This window comes from Lissotriton helveticus, chromosome 2_2 (genome assembly GCF_964261635.1).
Source record: "Lissotriton helveticus chromosome 2_2, aLisHel1.1, whole genome shotgun sequence".
NCBI lineage: Eukaryota > Metazoa > Chordata > Amphibia > Caudata > Salamandridae > Lissotriton > Lissotriton helveticus.
This window is the reverse complement of record NC_136060.1, coordinates 158,036,120-158,050,149: the sequence shown is the minus strand read 5'-3', so window position 1 is coordinate 158,050,149 and position 14,030 is coordinate 158,036,120. Positions and strand designations below refer to the sequence as shown.

Sequence of the window (14,030 nt, the reverse complement as noted above, 5' to 3'; positions counted from 1 at the left end):
AACACACATATTGGGGTTATCACCTCTGCCGAAAAGTTCTAAAGTCACTCAGCGCTTTGTGGGCCTCTCCCTGCTATTGGCCAAGAGACTGCTCACAAAACGCTGGAAATACCCACGGGCTTCCAAAGTAGATACATGGCGGGAAGAGCTTTTACAATGGGCCAGGCGGAAAGTGAAGCATTAGGGCGGGAAGAATATACATGGTTTTGCAAGGAACCTATCTTCTTAGATTGTGACAAGTTAATGGAAAGTTTCAATGCGCAGACGTCTGGTACTTAATACCCATATAGCAATAATGCCCCTACTTCGCTTGGAGATTACTCTTTCTCTAATTTAAACACTCCTCACTGAGGGATCCTGAGATGGGAAGGCAGATACTTAAATAAATACTTACGTACACACACCAGGATGCACACATTCCCTCATCCAATATAAACTTACATATTTTATGACCATCCATACTTGGCGGGTGGGAAGAGAGGTAGGGGAATCGTTTTACTTGTTCTATTAATGTTATATTTTGTCTTGAATATGCACATTAGGTAACTCACCAAGTGGCTGATATCCATTCCAAATGATACATCATATTTGTATCACATAAATGTGACATGCCATTCGGATGGATGAGCACTGCAAAATATGGTTATTGGAAATGCAATAAAGTTTGTGTGAGAAAAAAAAACTGGTGGAGGAGCCCCAATAAGGGCGAAACCGTGCTTGGCTTGCTTGTGCTCTAGTCCAGGAAGAACCTGGCCATGCAGTTCGAGCTTGACTGTTCCCACTGGAGCAAAGTCAAGACTGATTTGCATATGGCTGAATCCAAACTGAGGTGGCATGGTGTGCAAAATAATGATACACTGGTGCGGCCTGAGTAATTACCAGTGGCTGAGATGAATTCAAGCATTCCATCTGTCACTTTTATGTGCTTTTCTAAAAACGTTCATAGCAGGACAGATTATATTCTGTTTTCAAGTTTCCAATGGAAGGCAAAGAGACCTCCCCTTCTGGGGTAACCTTAGGCTTCTTCTACCATGGAGTACAGCAACCACTGGCGCTCTCTGAAGGAACATTCAAGTCAATGAGATCTGATTCATGAATGTAAGTCCACATTTTGACCAAACTGTGACTTGTTTATTAAGGCATAGCCGATGTTCAGGTCAGTTGAGATGCCATTGGGAATCTCTTTGCAAATCCTGTCCACATCTGTTTGTATCCCTTCCAATAATGACATCCTCTTCCCACCAATCTTCTTCAAATGAGCTTGATTTTGTATTCAGTGTTAATGAATATTAATTGGGGCATACATATTTTCGTTTGCAATGTGTTTGCGTATGTGTACGTATATAGGATACACCATTTAAATGGACTAAAATGTCTTGAAACCATCTAAGATCTAATTTTATTCAGAAATGAAATGCAAGTGAGATATACTTACGGGGGAATCTTTGCAATCACTTCTTGGAGAACACACTCAACATTAGTTCCATGTTTCGCAGAAATCTGATGGAAAATATTCAAATAAACATAAAAGTAATGTTTAGTATTCTGTATGGGAATATAAATTACACTGCAGGAGTCAAGACATGGAATGGACATACCAGTCAATCACACGCCCAGCATTCTCAATCTGACAGAATTTTGGGGGTGCAAGTCATAAGTGCATATAAACCACAAAGGCTATATAAAAGTCAAATATCACATAGGAACTCATGTGATATCTCACCACTTACATATGGGACAAAATATGAACTAAGAAGCAACCAAGTGACTAGCCAGGTATAGATGCTGAAATACTTTTTGGCATTTTTAAAAAAAAGTCTTTATTTCAATCATACTGATCATAAAAGACAATAAATAAATAATATCACCAGAAAAGTACATACATTGTCGCCAGAACTTAGCAATAACAATTCGTAAAAGTTAACAATACATGGTAAAAACAAGCAGGTTTGTATTTAGTTAAAAAAAAGCTTGTACAGTTTTTAAAAGTTTCAAATCGGTACTGTCCATCAGCAGTGATTTTATAGGAGTTGCCTTTCATTATGTCTAGATTTTGAAACCATTTAAAACTAGTCACACTGTATACTAGAGTCCCATACATGCTAGGAAGTGTAATACATCACACAGTGACAAACACAGAATGGAAAGTATTGATTAAAAATAATCGCTATCGACGTCTGCTTGCTTTCGATTTTACGTCGGATTCTCTATACCCAACATAAGAATTTTGCTAAGGCAATCACAATAGCCTCCCGAGTGCTGGTCTTCAATATTCACAATGCAGTAGTACTCGACCTGGTGCCCATATTCAAGCAAATTGGTTTAAGCCATTTTTCTCCATGGAGAGCTGTATACTGGACATACAAATAAAATGTGAGGTATTGTCTCGTCCATGGTCTGACAGTATGGACATTTGCTATCTAGGGAGTGATGCCAGGTTTTGGTAAAATCTTTAATCGGTAAAGTACCTGTCCTAAACTGAGAGAAATGTTTCCTGTCAGTGGGCTTTGTTATGAAGTCCCAGAAATCTTCATACAATGGTTCCGACTTATGCCCCAGGAAGATACTGGTCAGTGATGACGAGCTAGAAAAACACAGATTGCAAGCTCTAATAATTGCTCAGTAGGCTTCTTTAAAAGCATTTGGGGGGGAAACATGTTATTTGACGGATCTTCCCACAAATGTCTCATACCCATATTCACCGAAGAACTTTTCACCCTCTGTAACCAGCTAATCTTGTGGGAGGTATCGGCATCTCTAATGTCTTTGAAGTCTGATGCCTTGAACAGGCAAGACGAAACACGTGTTGGCTGCACATATTGCCTGTGGAATTGACTACTGGTTATACGGATGACCTGTGATTGGTCTGTTTACTAACAAATGGAAATAAACCTTGGATACAGTACCTGCAGAACCACTAAATGAAGGGATACGTTTTTTGATCTACAGCTGTATTATTGACTATTGTGTGCTCGGAAGGACATTCCTATTTACTTCCTAATAAGGCACCGGGTCTGGACAAAATTCCTGGTGACCTGTTCAGAACTGAACAGGCTGTCTGGGCACCCTATCTGCAGACCTTATTCAATGCTATTATCCAAGGTATGGAGCTACCCTCGACTTGGGCTGGTGCGGAAATTATTCCAATTTTTAAAAAAAGGCTCCCCATTAGATCCGGCAAATTATCTGCCTATTAGTCTCATTGATGTCATCCAAAGATATTTGCTCGTGTTCTTCTAGGGCGATTGCAATCATGGATGGACGAGTCGAATGTCCTAACCCCTCTACAAGCAGGATTTAGGTCTAAAATCTAAACCATAGACCAAATCTTTAGATTGCAATTAATTTACTGGAAAACAGTAACCTTGGAAGGGGGTAGCCTTTATCTGACTTTTGTGGACCTTAAGTCCACTTTTGACATGGTCCATCGCGAGCAGTTATGGGGACTCCTCCACGACCTGGGGGTGACACTCTCCACTAACCTCTTTATGAGATTAGAGAACAAAGCACACTATATTAAATCACTAGAACAATAGTAAATAGTGCAATACACAGTGGGCCTCAGGGGAAGAACAAACCATATACTAAGAAAGTGGTATAACAACCACAACTTGACCAGACACAGTGCCTAGAGCACGTAGAATCGCTGGGACACGTAGGAACCACCCAAGGTAGTGACACAGGGGACGTGTGCAGTTTGAGAACACAGGCGCGAGCTTCGTACAACTATATGGGAAAGTCGCAGTTGAAATTCTAAAGTTTAAGGACACTTAGGAGAGGACTTTGTAAATGTAAATGTAAATGTACAGGAATTTATATAGTGCAAATCACCAAGCGGTTTCTAAGCGCTTGCTTAGGGAACCCGTCCTGGTATTCCCCTGTGAGATAACCCCGGCAGGGTATCCGCAAGGTGAAAGCCAGGCATCCCGCCGCGAGGGGCCGATGTGGAGATTAAGCAAGCTATTGCCCAGAGTCGCAGAGTGTGAACCCGTGAATCGAGTAGGCACTGGAGCGAGAATTGTCGAGTCCATGGACATTTTAGGACTCAAGACCCCGCCGAGCCGGGAATTGAACCCTGGTCCCGGGCTGACCTCTGCTTCCAGGTCTGCCTCCTCTAACCAGTGAGCCACACTTCTCCACAGACTTTGAGCAAACCCTTTTAAACGTAGAAGGTTCTAAGGCCAGCACCCATGTGAGCACCGGAGTACTCGTGTTACCTAACCCAGGGAAGCCGGGTGCATAGGTGTCAAATGGTGTCGGGAATCTTCGTCGTTTTAAAATGGTGTGATGCTGCAAAGTGCTTCTGCCGTGAAGAGGAAAAGTGTCCGGTGTGATATAAGCCTGGATCGAAGCTCAGAAGAACCTGAAAGCAGAGGAGACAGAGTCTGGGACACTTGCCAGTGACCAGGGGCTCGGTAGACGAATGCCCACCGATGTCTGGTGAGAAGAGGTGAAGCTAGACTCTGCAGCCATTGGGACCAGGAGATGTCGAGGACGACCAAAGTCCGCAGGCGAGCTGTCCCATGAAGGATGTCGAGTGCTGGTGGGCCAGTGTCCAGATTGAACACAAACAAGCCTTGGCAACTGCAACCCACGCGGTCAGAGAAAATATGCTTTGGTGAGGACCAGCAAGGTCCTGGGGGCTCCCCAAGCGATGGAGAGTCAGGGCACGTCTGGAGCAACCATGTAAGCCCACTGAAAGTTAAAGTTGCCTTCACAGGGACCCACAGGTCAACGGACCAGGGATTGCGAAGGGACCTCAAGAGGAATCACAAAAAAACAGCCCACGGAAGATTTGTGGAGTGTAGGCCGGTAATCTTCGGTGGCATACCTGCTCGGGGTCTGGACTACAAGTAGCCCAAAGCACAGCTTTAGGGGTTGCCGGAAAGCAGATGCTTCTGCAAATGGACACGGTGCCCAGGGGTTCGGGTTGCACTGTCCCCACGAGGGATACGGGTCTCAGGTTTGCTGAGCACACTTGTCGACCTCTGGGACACTTGGAAACCCACCTCCTGTATTGCAAAAGTCTTCAGAGTCCTCAGGAGCTTCGGAGTTGCAAACCGGTCAGATGCGTCTTTGGTGCCTGCTTAGCAGGGGATTAACTCCTTTACTCCCAGGGAGATTCTTCAGTCATCCAACGCAGTGTAGATAGTCTAAGTACTTGGTTTCTGTAGCAGAGTTTCGTCCAGGTAAATCTAAAGTCCTGTAACCAGGGAATCCTACTTTATACCCAAGGAAGGGGTGAGACAAACTCTGGGTACCCACCTACGGGAGGGTCAGGACAAAGGGGTGGCTACACCCATGTCCTTTGAACAGTTTTGTGCCAGAGCAGGAGCAAATGGCTCCTGCAACCGGTTTGAGCTGGACTATTCACAGGGACACCAAATGTGCCCCCAGTGCAGACATCAAAGCACTCACAGAGTGCACCCATCCAGCACCAATACACTAAAGCCTGTCTGGGAGGTGGTCACACCTCCCTGTGACAGGAAACCTATTGTCCAGCCTCCCCTGCCGGAGTTTCGTCCAGCAGCATGAAGGCAGACTCGTGTCTGTGGCTGGCAGCATCCATCTTGTGATGCCAGGGTCGAGAAAGCTGGTACCTGGTGTACCGGTGTTGTCATATTTCTCCCTCTAGGAGGGTGGAATCATACCCCCCACACCAGTTAATGGTGTGGAGGTATAATTCCAAGGTGTTTGACACCAAACACAACAGGTTTCTGTGCAGCCGTTTTAAAGTTAGCATTTACCGCGAGGTTATAATGCACTTAAGAGTATATGGTATGGCTGCATCACAGAACATCCCCGGAGAATAGATTCCAAAGGCTGCAGAGGGGCTCTGCTAATGCCTAGGCACCCTCTCACATACAACCCAGCACCCTGCCTTCAGGATTGATAAGACCTGCCATAGGGGTGACTGATAGGTTTATATGTGAAGTGATAAGGTAGATATAATGAACCTATATCTAAGTAAGGGGTGCATGCACCGCCTTACGCAGGTTGCAGTAGCAGACCTGTGGTGTCAATTTGAGTGGCCTCTCAGGGTTGGCATAATACATGCTGCGGCCCCTGAGAGGCCTCTGGGGTACCTATGCCCTGGGTATATAGTATACCATATACCATATACCAGGTTCTCATAAGGGTACCCCAGAATCCAATTTGGAGTGTACCTAAAGTACAAGAACAACCAATTTAGGGAGAATGCAAATAGACTGGGATCCTGATTAGCAGAATCCCAGTCAAACTAAGTCGAAAACCAGCAAAACACCAGGAAAAAAATCGGAGTAACCATGAAGTCAGATTCCACCTTACTACACCTTCTAAATAATCTTGTGCTGTCTAATAATCAAACAATCATTTTCAATGCCTCACGTACTTCATCCCTTTTTGTCAAACAAAATATCACTCTAGTGTTAAAAATAAAAATCACATCGCGTTGGGATGCCTCATGTCCAAGTAGCGAACGTATATAAGCAATCAGCACAGCAAATGATGAAATGACGATTGCCATTTCAACTGACTAGGGCTCTCACTATTAAATGCTCAGTTGGTGCCAAAACCTAAAAATTCATAATATATATATATTCTCTTAATACAAGTCAATCAAATATAATCATGTGACAGAAACGTTCTACTATCAGCAAAACCATATCTAGTATGCCTGTGGAAAGACCTTCCCCCGAAGAAGTGTAGAACAGCCTTGAGAAGATTTTCACATGCCTATTAGCCTCACTGTTCTCACAAAATCTTGCCACTACTTACCAGGTTTGAAAGGGAGTTTCTATGAAATGTGCAAGGCACAACCCGGAGACTTACTAGAAATTTAGCAAGCATATTCAGGAAGCCTCAAACTAATACAAAACAACAGCCGTGCTGGACACAAATGTTTGATTAATTCATGCTTTTATGCGCAGATTTTAACACGACATTATAAGATAATAGACAATACAGACACGAGTTTAAGTTTGTTTTCAAACTTGTCTTTTGCATTGTACGACAATGCTGCGGTTGCTAGTGTGTCCCCCTTCTCGCCCACTGGACCGGATGTGTACTCTAAATAAAGACATTTCAATAAGTTCAATCAGCTTTCACCTTGCTTCAGCCTGATATGCGTTGTTGTTGCCAAAACTCAAGAAAAACCTCTGTAAACAGAGCTTCACTTTATTCATATAATTAAGACCGACCCATTCAATACACATTAAGGTTACACCTTGAATAAACAACTTGCAAAACATCTACAACATCCTTTTTATAATTTATGAAAAACAGTCTTTGTAAACATCTTACCCGAATACACTCCTCTCGTGGAATGTCAAACACCTTTTCAATTTGTTTCTCAACTCTTTCTGGATCTGCGTTCTTCAAGTCAATCTACAGAAAACATTTGAAATGTTTAACTAAAAAATAACAGGTACCTTGTCACGCAACAGATACATGAGGGTCGCTCACCTGGTGTGAGATAGCAATGTGTGGTGACGTTTCTTCATCACTACCACGTGCATATTAATAAACAGTTCAGTTAGTAGATTATACATAGTAACTACAGGTCAACCTGTCCCTGGAGTTTTTTTCTCCATGCTGTACATTTATGTTGATCACGTCTTTACACTTTCTCTCTACAGAAAGGCTCATACCAGTTTTTTTCTCCATGCTGTACATTTATGTTGATCACGTCTTTACACTTTCTCTCTACAGAAAGGCTCATACCAGCCACTAATGGATGTTCTGGTCCCAAAACCAACAGCATCTAACACAATAATCTCAACAGGAGATGCCGTTGAAGTTGTCAACCGATTATATGGCCATGCATATTTAGCAGCCCCAAACATTCAACTTCTTCCACCTGCTTTCCTGACGGTTTCCACATTTCACAGTATCGGCTGTCCACCCAGCACTAACTCATTCTCCAGCAATGAGATGTTCAACTTTGTCAAAGCAGCTTCAGCCAGATACGTTAACAACATCCTCTTAGAACCCTTCTATCTGCCAGGAGATTAATATGAAACACCATGAGGAAGGATTCCCTCTTTTGACAATTATCTGCTCTTCATACTGCTTACCACAACGCTGGACCTTCTAAGCATCTCTATGACAAACTTCACCTGCGTCCTACTACAACAAGTAGACTGGACTGTCCATTCCAACATCCTATTTTACCTACTATACACATTGCCCACCCATGAGGTAAGCCCAAGCTATCAAGGACAATGAGTAATTTCTTTGACATAATCCACCTATGACAGCCTGAGGTCCTGACACCCACATGTGAACCAAAACTGAGGTTGAAACCCTCAAGTTGACAGTAGATGCCACGGGTCACTCATGCCCCACTCCATGAAGGCCATTTCTGGGGGAAGATTATTGGAAGGCAGTCTATAATTAACGTCATGATACGATCCAAAGGAGTGTCCTCAGTTAAGACTACTTGTCTGGATTTAGACTCAAGTTCAATAAAGAGAACAAAATCTCTCCATGGCCTTCAAGACCACCAAGCCTACTTGACATCCTCTCCTCACAAAGGGGCTGCACTGGCAGGACACCTATAGATTAAAGTCCAATTGGTCTAGATTAATATTTCAAGATCCAACCCCATACCAATCTCCTGTTATGATCCCAAGACTACAGCCTCTCATCAGGGACCGGAATTCTGTTTAGAAGCCCTGAGATTCCCTTCAGTCCACAAGTTTATCCGGATTAATCTGTACACAGACAAAATATAACTGTCTGGAAGTATGCAATCAATAATCTGATGAAAAATATAAGCTTTGAGGTCCTAAACCTACCTCAATTGCAGCTTCATCAAGATGAATGTGTGCTAATTGCAGTAATTTGAAATAACTGTAAACAAATCCACATTTCTGTATTGTGGGAAGCATGGTACTGGACAATGGAGCAACAATGCTTGCCTGTGTGGTGCTTAGCGCAGGGACTAGTTACACCAACATGATTGCAGAAGGGCTGAGGCCCACACTCTATTCCTTGGAGCCACCTTCAGGCCAGCTCAAATTAAGGTGAAAGAAACCACGCACAGACATACGTTTGTACAGCCTAATTATTCTGTAGGGCATATTAATGTGAGAGGACAGTGAGAATATGAGATTTCAGCCATCTTATATTGGATGGCAGGTTGCTCTGTTTGTTCAGGTAGAAGAGTTACTCTATTAATGATCAATCGTGGGAGCCTGCCTCAGCTGTCTATGCTCAAGTACTGATTCACAGGTTTTTTCAGAACCAACCCACTAACCCTGGTGCCCGGGGAAGGAGGTATATTGTTATGAATTCCACTGCTTCAAGTCAAGGGTAGCAGGGTTAATTAATACAAAGGAAGGAACTAGTGTGGACAGTTTTTTACGGGGTCCAGAGTATGTGTCCAGATAACTTGTAACCAAAGAAGGATACTGAGTTCCCCGGGGATCCAAAGGGGGGGTATGGGAGGTAGGAGACAGAACTAAACTATAGTCAGGGAACTGGGAGTTCCCTTGTTGGAACTAAGGGGCCTCACACACCCAGTAAACTAGGTGTCAAGCTTCATCACTGGTCCCCTGCTCCTCGTCAGACTGGCGCTGCAATGTCTGACGGGCGCCGTAGGCGCGCTTTGTTGGAGATCTTTTGTTCCAGCCAAAAGTTTGTATGCGTGTGAGGGGTCTGGTGGTGGTGTAGTCGTGAAGGGAAAGTGAGGTTTAAAAGAAGGTGAGGCAGTCCACAACGGATTTTATTCGGGTGGCTGACTCCCTTATTAAAAGGGTGAGAGGGGAGAAAGAAACTGTATGATTGACAGCGGACTGACTCAACCCTCTAGAAGGTCGACATGTTTCATGCCTGTATGGCAATTCTTCAGGACCTCAAACAAATGTACTACACAGTGCAAAATAATAAGGAAAAATTAAAAAGATACAACCTCACTGGGTCAATCAGGGAGCAAGCCAACAGGTCCTACTCTATGGGGGAACCTGGAAGAAATATATACAGGGATACCACTTTAGCATTAGGTGGATACAATCCATAATAAACCTAGGATCCAAAAAAGTGCTCCATAACCCATACACCCATGTTCTATGAGGTCTAAATCCCTAAAGCACAATGATAGGCATGATTAAATTAGCATGTCCATTCAATGAATTTTGTGGCAGTGTGATGAAGGATTAGACCGATCATAATTGTACGAAAATTAAGTAAAAAATTCATTAAAAACCGAAGAAGAGGTATTCACAACACTCAGTAATGATTGACTGGTTTTGTCGACCTTCTAGAGGGTTGAGTCAGTCCGCTGTCAATCATACAGTTTCTTTCTCCCCTCTCACCCTTTTAATAAGGGAGTCAGCCACCCGAATAAAATCCGTTGTGGACTGCCTCACCTTCTTTTAAACCTCACTTTCCCTTCACGACTACACCACCACCAGACCCCTCACACGCATACAAACTTTTGGCTGGAACAAAAGATCTCCAACAAAGCGCGCCTACGGCGCCCGTCAGACATTGCAGCGCCAGTCTGACGAGGAGCAGGGGACCAGTGATGAAGCTTGACACCTAGTTTACTGGGTGTGTGAGGCCCCTTAGTTCCAACAAGGGAACTCCCAGTTCCCTGACTATAGTTTAGTTCTGTCTCCTACCTCCCATACCCCCCCTTTGGATCCCCGGGGAACTCAGTATCCTTCTTTGGTTAAAAGGGTAGCAGGGTACCAGACAATGGAGTGGCTGGGCTTACACATGCAGTTTTGCGAGCTGCAGCTTGCCACGTCAGCATGATTGCGGGTGTACTGAGGCACACACCCAGTCAGTGGACAGAACATGAGGCATTCTCTCAGGTTAACAGGCTGTTGGCTTGCGGGGTGTAGTTAATGTGGTGGCCCTCTTTGAAGTTTGCATTGCATCCCAGACAGTTAAAAACTTTGCAAACATGTCTGGGTGTTTCTCGTTCCATGATTTTCTCTCCTTTTTCCTCCCCTTCATCTGTCTCCTGCCCTTCCTATTACTTAGCTGTTGCCTCAGTTAGTTTTCCCATCAGCTAGGCTTCTGGTTCTGGTCTGTTCAAGCATTCCATCTCTCCATCTCTGCTGCTACTCCTGTTCTTCGTCAAGACCTTCTTAGATGTCCCATAAGGTTTTTTCTGTTGTTGTGTCAAGAGCTGTTTCCTCCTCCTTAATGGGAACTTCTTTTGGGGGACACAATTCTGGTGGCATTTATATCTGGAATTTTTACTTCTGGAAGGGATTGTCCATACCGCAGAGTCAAATCCTCCAGGATAAAAAGACAAACTTGACGCTTCAACTCAGGAAATCAGAGGAATCTGACAGACTTTACAACAACAGCAACAACAAAGATGGAAGGAAAGAGAATGGTATGCTGAGATGTGGCTCCGATGCTCGCGGGGCCAACACTCTCAATGTATACCTCACTGCAGAGGCCTACACAGTCCAAGCCAGTCTGGATTGTGTTCCCAAGTGGAGGGGACTTGACCTGGCAATGTTTATAATGGGGCAAGACAGACTGAACTGCATATAGCTGGTGTAAGAAATTTGAGTATTAGTTGAAGGGGTGATAACCCACTTCAAATAATAATCACAATTGTTGTAAGGGTGAATCACTTTAGTCACTAAATACATTTGTGCTTAACCCTTTTATAGCTTGGCACAAAGCAGTCAAGCTATTTATTTATTTATTTTGAAAGTTTTATAGAGCGCGAACAAGATCCTTACGGATATCAGAGCGCTTTACAGACAGAGTGTGACTAAACATGCAGATGACAAATGGTTACAATATAAATCAAAACAATGTATGGAGGATAAAGATGCAGGAGGTCAATAAACATACAAAATACAATATAAAATAGTCTCATGAAGGAAGTATTGAGTTACCAGATTACATGCAAAAATACAATCAAAATAGTCTAAGGAGGAGAAGTATTGAGTTACCAGATTACAATAGTCAGAGTCATGTAAATTTGGCTAGGAGGAGAGCTTTTATTTATTTTTTGAAGGATGCTGTAGATGAGATAAGTCTGATTTCTGGAGGGAGGGCATTCCATATCCTGGGCGCCATTCCTGAAAAGGAGCGTTTGTAGGTTTTTTTCTTGTGGAATCTCTTAGGTTTCAAAAGAAGATTGTCTGCGCTTCTTGTCGCTCTTGATCCACCAGATATTGTGAGTTTCTGTGCAAGATAACTGGGGGAAATGTGGTGTAAAGCTTTGTGGGTCATACAGGCGATTTTCAGATGTATTCTGGCTTTGTAGGGCAGCCAGTTTAGAGCTTTTAGATCAGGAGTGATGTGTGACCTTTTTTTCAAGCCTGTGATAAGTCTGGCTGCAGCCTTAATAGAGGCTTTTAATGGTGCTATAGATGATAGGGGAGACCACAGAGTGCAACACTGCCATATTCCACTCTTGGGATGACCAAGTATTGGACTGCAGTTTTGAAATCCTTGGGAGGAAGGAAAGGTTTCAATTTACGCAATGTGTTGATGTGGAAATTAGCTCCCTTCGTTGCATTGCTGATGTGATGTTGCATGTTGAGATTGCAGTCGAGGGTTATGCCTTAAGATTTCGCGGAGTCCACAATAGTAGGTGGAACGTTGAGAGCAGTGAGATGATTGAGCCAGGGCTGAACGATGTGGACTTTGGAGGGAGGTGCTATTAGGAGGAATTCTGTTTTTAATGTGTTAAGTTTGAGGTGATTCTCTGCTAGCCAGGTCTGTGTGTTCCTAAGCGTTGTGTTGAGTAATTTGATGTTGTCGACGTTGTTGACGTTGTTTATTTTGAGGTAGAGTTGGGTGTCATCAGCGTACATGTGAAATGAATGAAATGAAATGAAAATGCGATTTATAAAGCGCGAAATAGTTGCCCGGAGGCGTCCAAGCGCTAAGACTGCTGGAAGTTTTAAACAGAGAATAAAAAACCAAATAAGACCAACAAACGAAAAAATTTATTTATTAAACAGAAAAGTTTTCAGGTGTTTCCTGAAAGAAGTCAGATCTGGGTTGGACCTTAGTTGAAGGGGTAAACTGTTCCACAGCTTCGCAGCGTTCAAGGAAAAAGAGCGGCCTCCTGATCTAGCCCGGTTGACTTTGGGCACCGTAGCCAGGAAGGCACTAGCTGAGCGCAATTGTCTTCTAGGGAGATATGGAGTGATTAGGGAACGACTGATCAAAGGGCCAGTTGACCAAAATGACTGATGGGCAATACAAAGGGATTTAAAAGCAATCCTGTCTCTCACAGGAAGCCAGTGCAGTCTTGTCAATCCGGGTTTAGCAGAGGACCTACGAGGGATTTGGAGTAGAGTCCGGGCTGCACAATTTTGGATCACTTGTAGCTTCCGCAGTGTGAAGTCAGGGGCTCCCAAATAGAGAGCATTTCCAAAGTCCAGCCTAGAATGGATCAGTCCCTGTACAACAGTCTGCCTAGCTTGGAAGGGTAACAGAGGAAGGATCTTCTTCAGAAGTCTAATAATACCAAAGCAGGTAGCGGACAGCTTCACAGCCTGGTGATCTAACGTTAAATCCTTGTCCAACCAGATGCCCAGGCTTTTGATGGTATCCTTTGGAACTGGGGGAGTGCCCAGGCTGGCCGGCCAGATGGAATTCAGCGAGGGAGGGGCTGAACGTCCCAGCATCATGACCTCTGTCTTGCTCCCATTAAGTTTGAGGCAAGACAGGGTCATCCAGCTGTGTACCTCGCTCAAACATCCGGCCAGGTCCACTGTGTCCGAGGAATTCTCAGCCCGCGTCAAAGAGACCACCAACTGGGTATCGTCCGCATAGGTAACGATCTTAATACCATATGGGCGGACGATACCTGCCAGCGGCCTCATATAGACATTGAACAATGTCGGGCTGAGCGAGGAGCCCTGCGGGACACCACAATCCAACGGTCTGCTAGTGGAAATGATGTTTCTCTCGAAAACCTGAAATGATCTGTTGGACGAGAATGACCTTAGCCACTTCAACGCTCCTCCTTGGATCCCAATGTCATGGAGGCGCTGCAACAAGATCTCATGGTTCACAGTGTCAAAGGCGGCACTCAGATCGAGGAGGATGACTGC

The 14,030-nt window shown here is 44.1% G+C and overlaps 1 protein-coding gene across 2 annotated transcripts in view; it reads right to left on the bottom strand.

Annotated features, from left to right (window-relative positions):
- GUF1 (GTP binding elongation factor GUF1) overlaps nucleotides 1-14,030 on the bottom strand; it is a 313,519-nt gene that overhangs the window by 254,605 nt on the left and 44,884 nt on the right. For both annotated transcript variants that reach the window (XM_078678240.1, XM_078678239.1), the window contains exons 7-8: nucleotides 7,285-7,368; nucleotides 1,436-1,500 (exon numbers count right to left, since the gene is read on the bottom strand). In XM_078678240.1, the coding sequence (XP_078534366.1) occupies nucleotides 1,436-1,500; nucleotides 7,285-7,368 (149 nt within the window). The remainder of the gene's footprint in view (nucleotides 1-1,435; nucleotides 1,501-7,284; nucleotides 7,369-14,030) is intronic.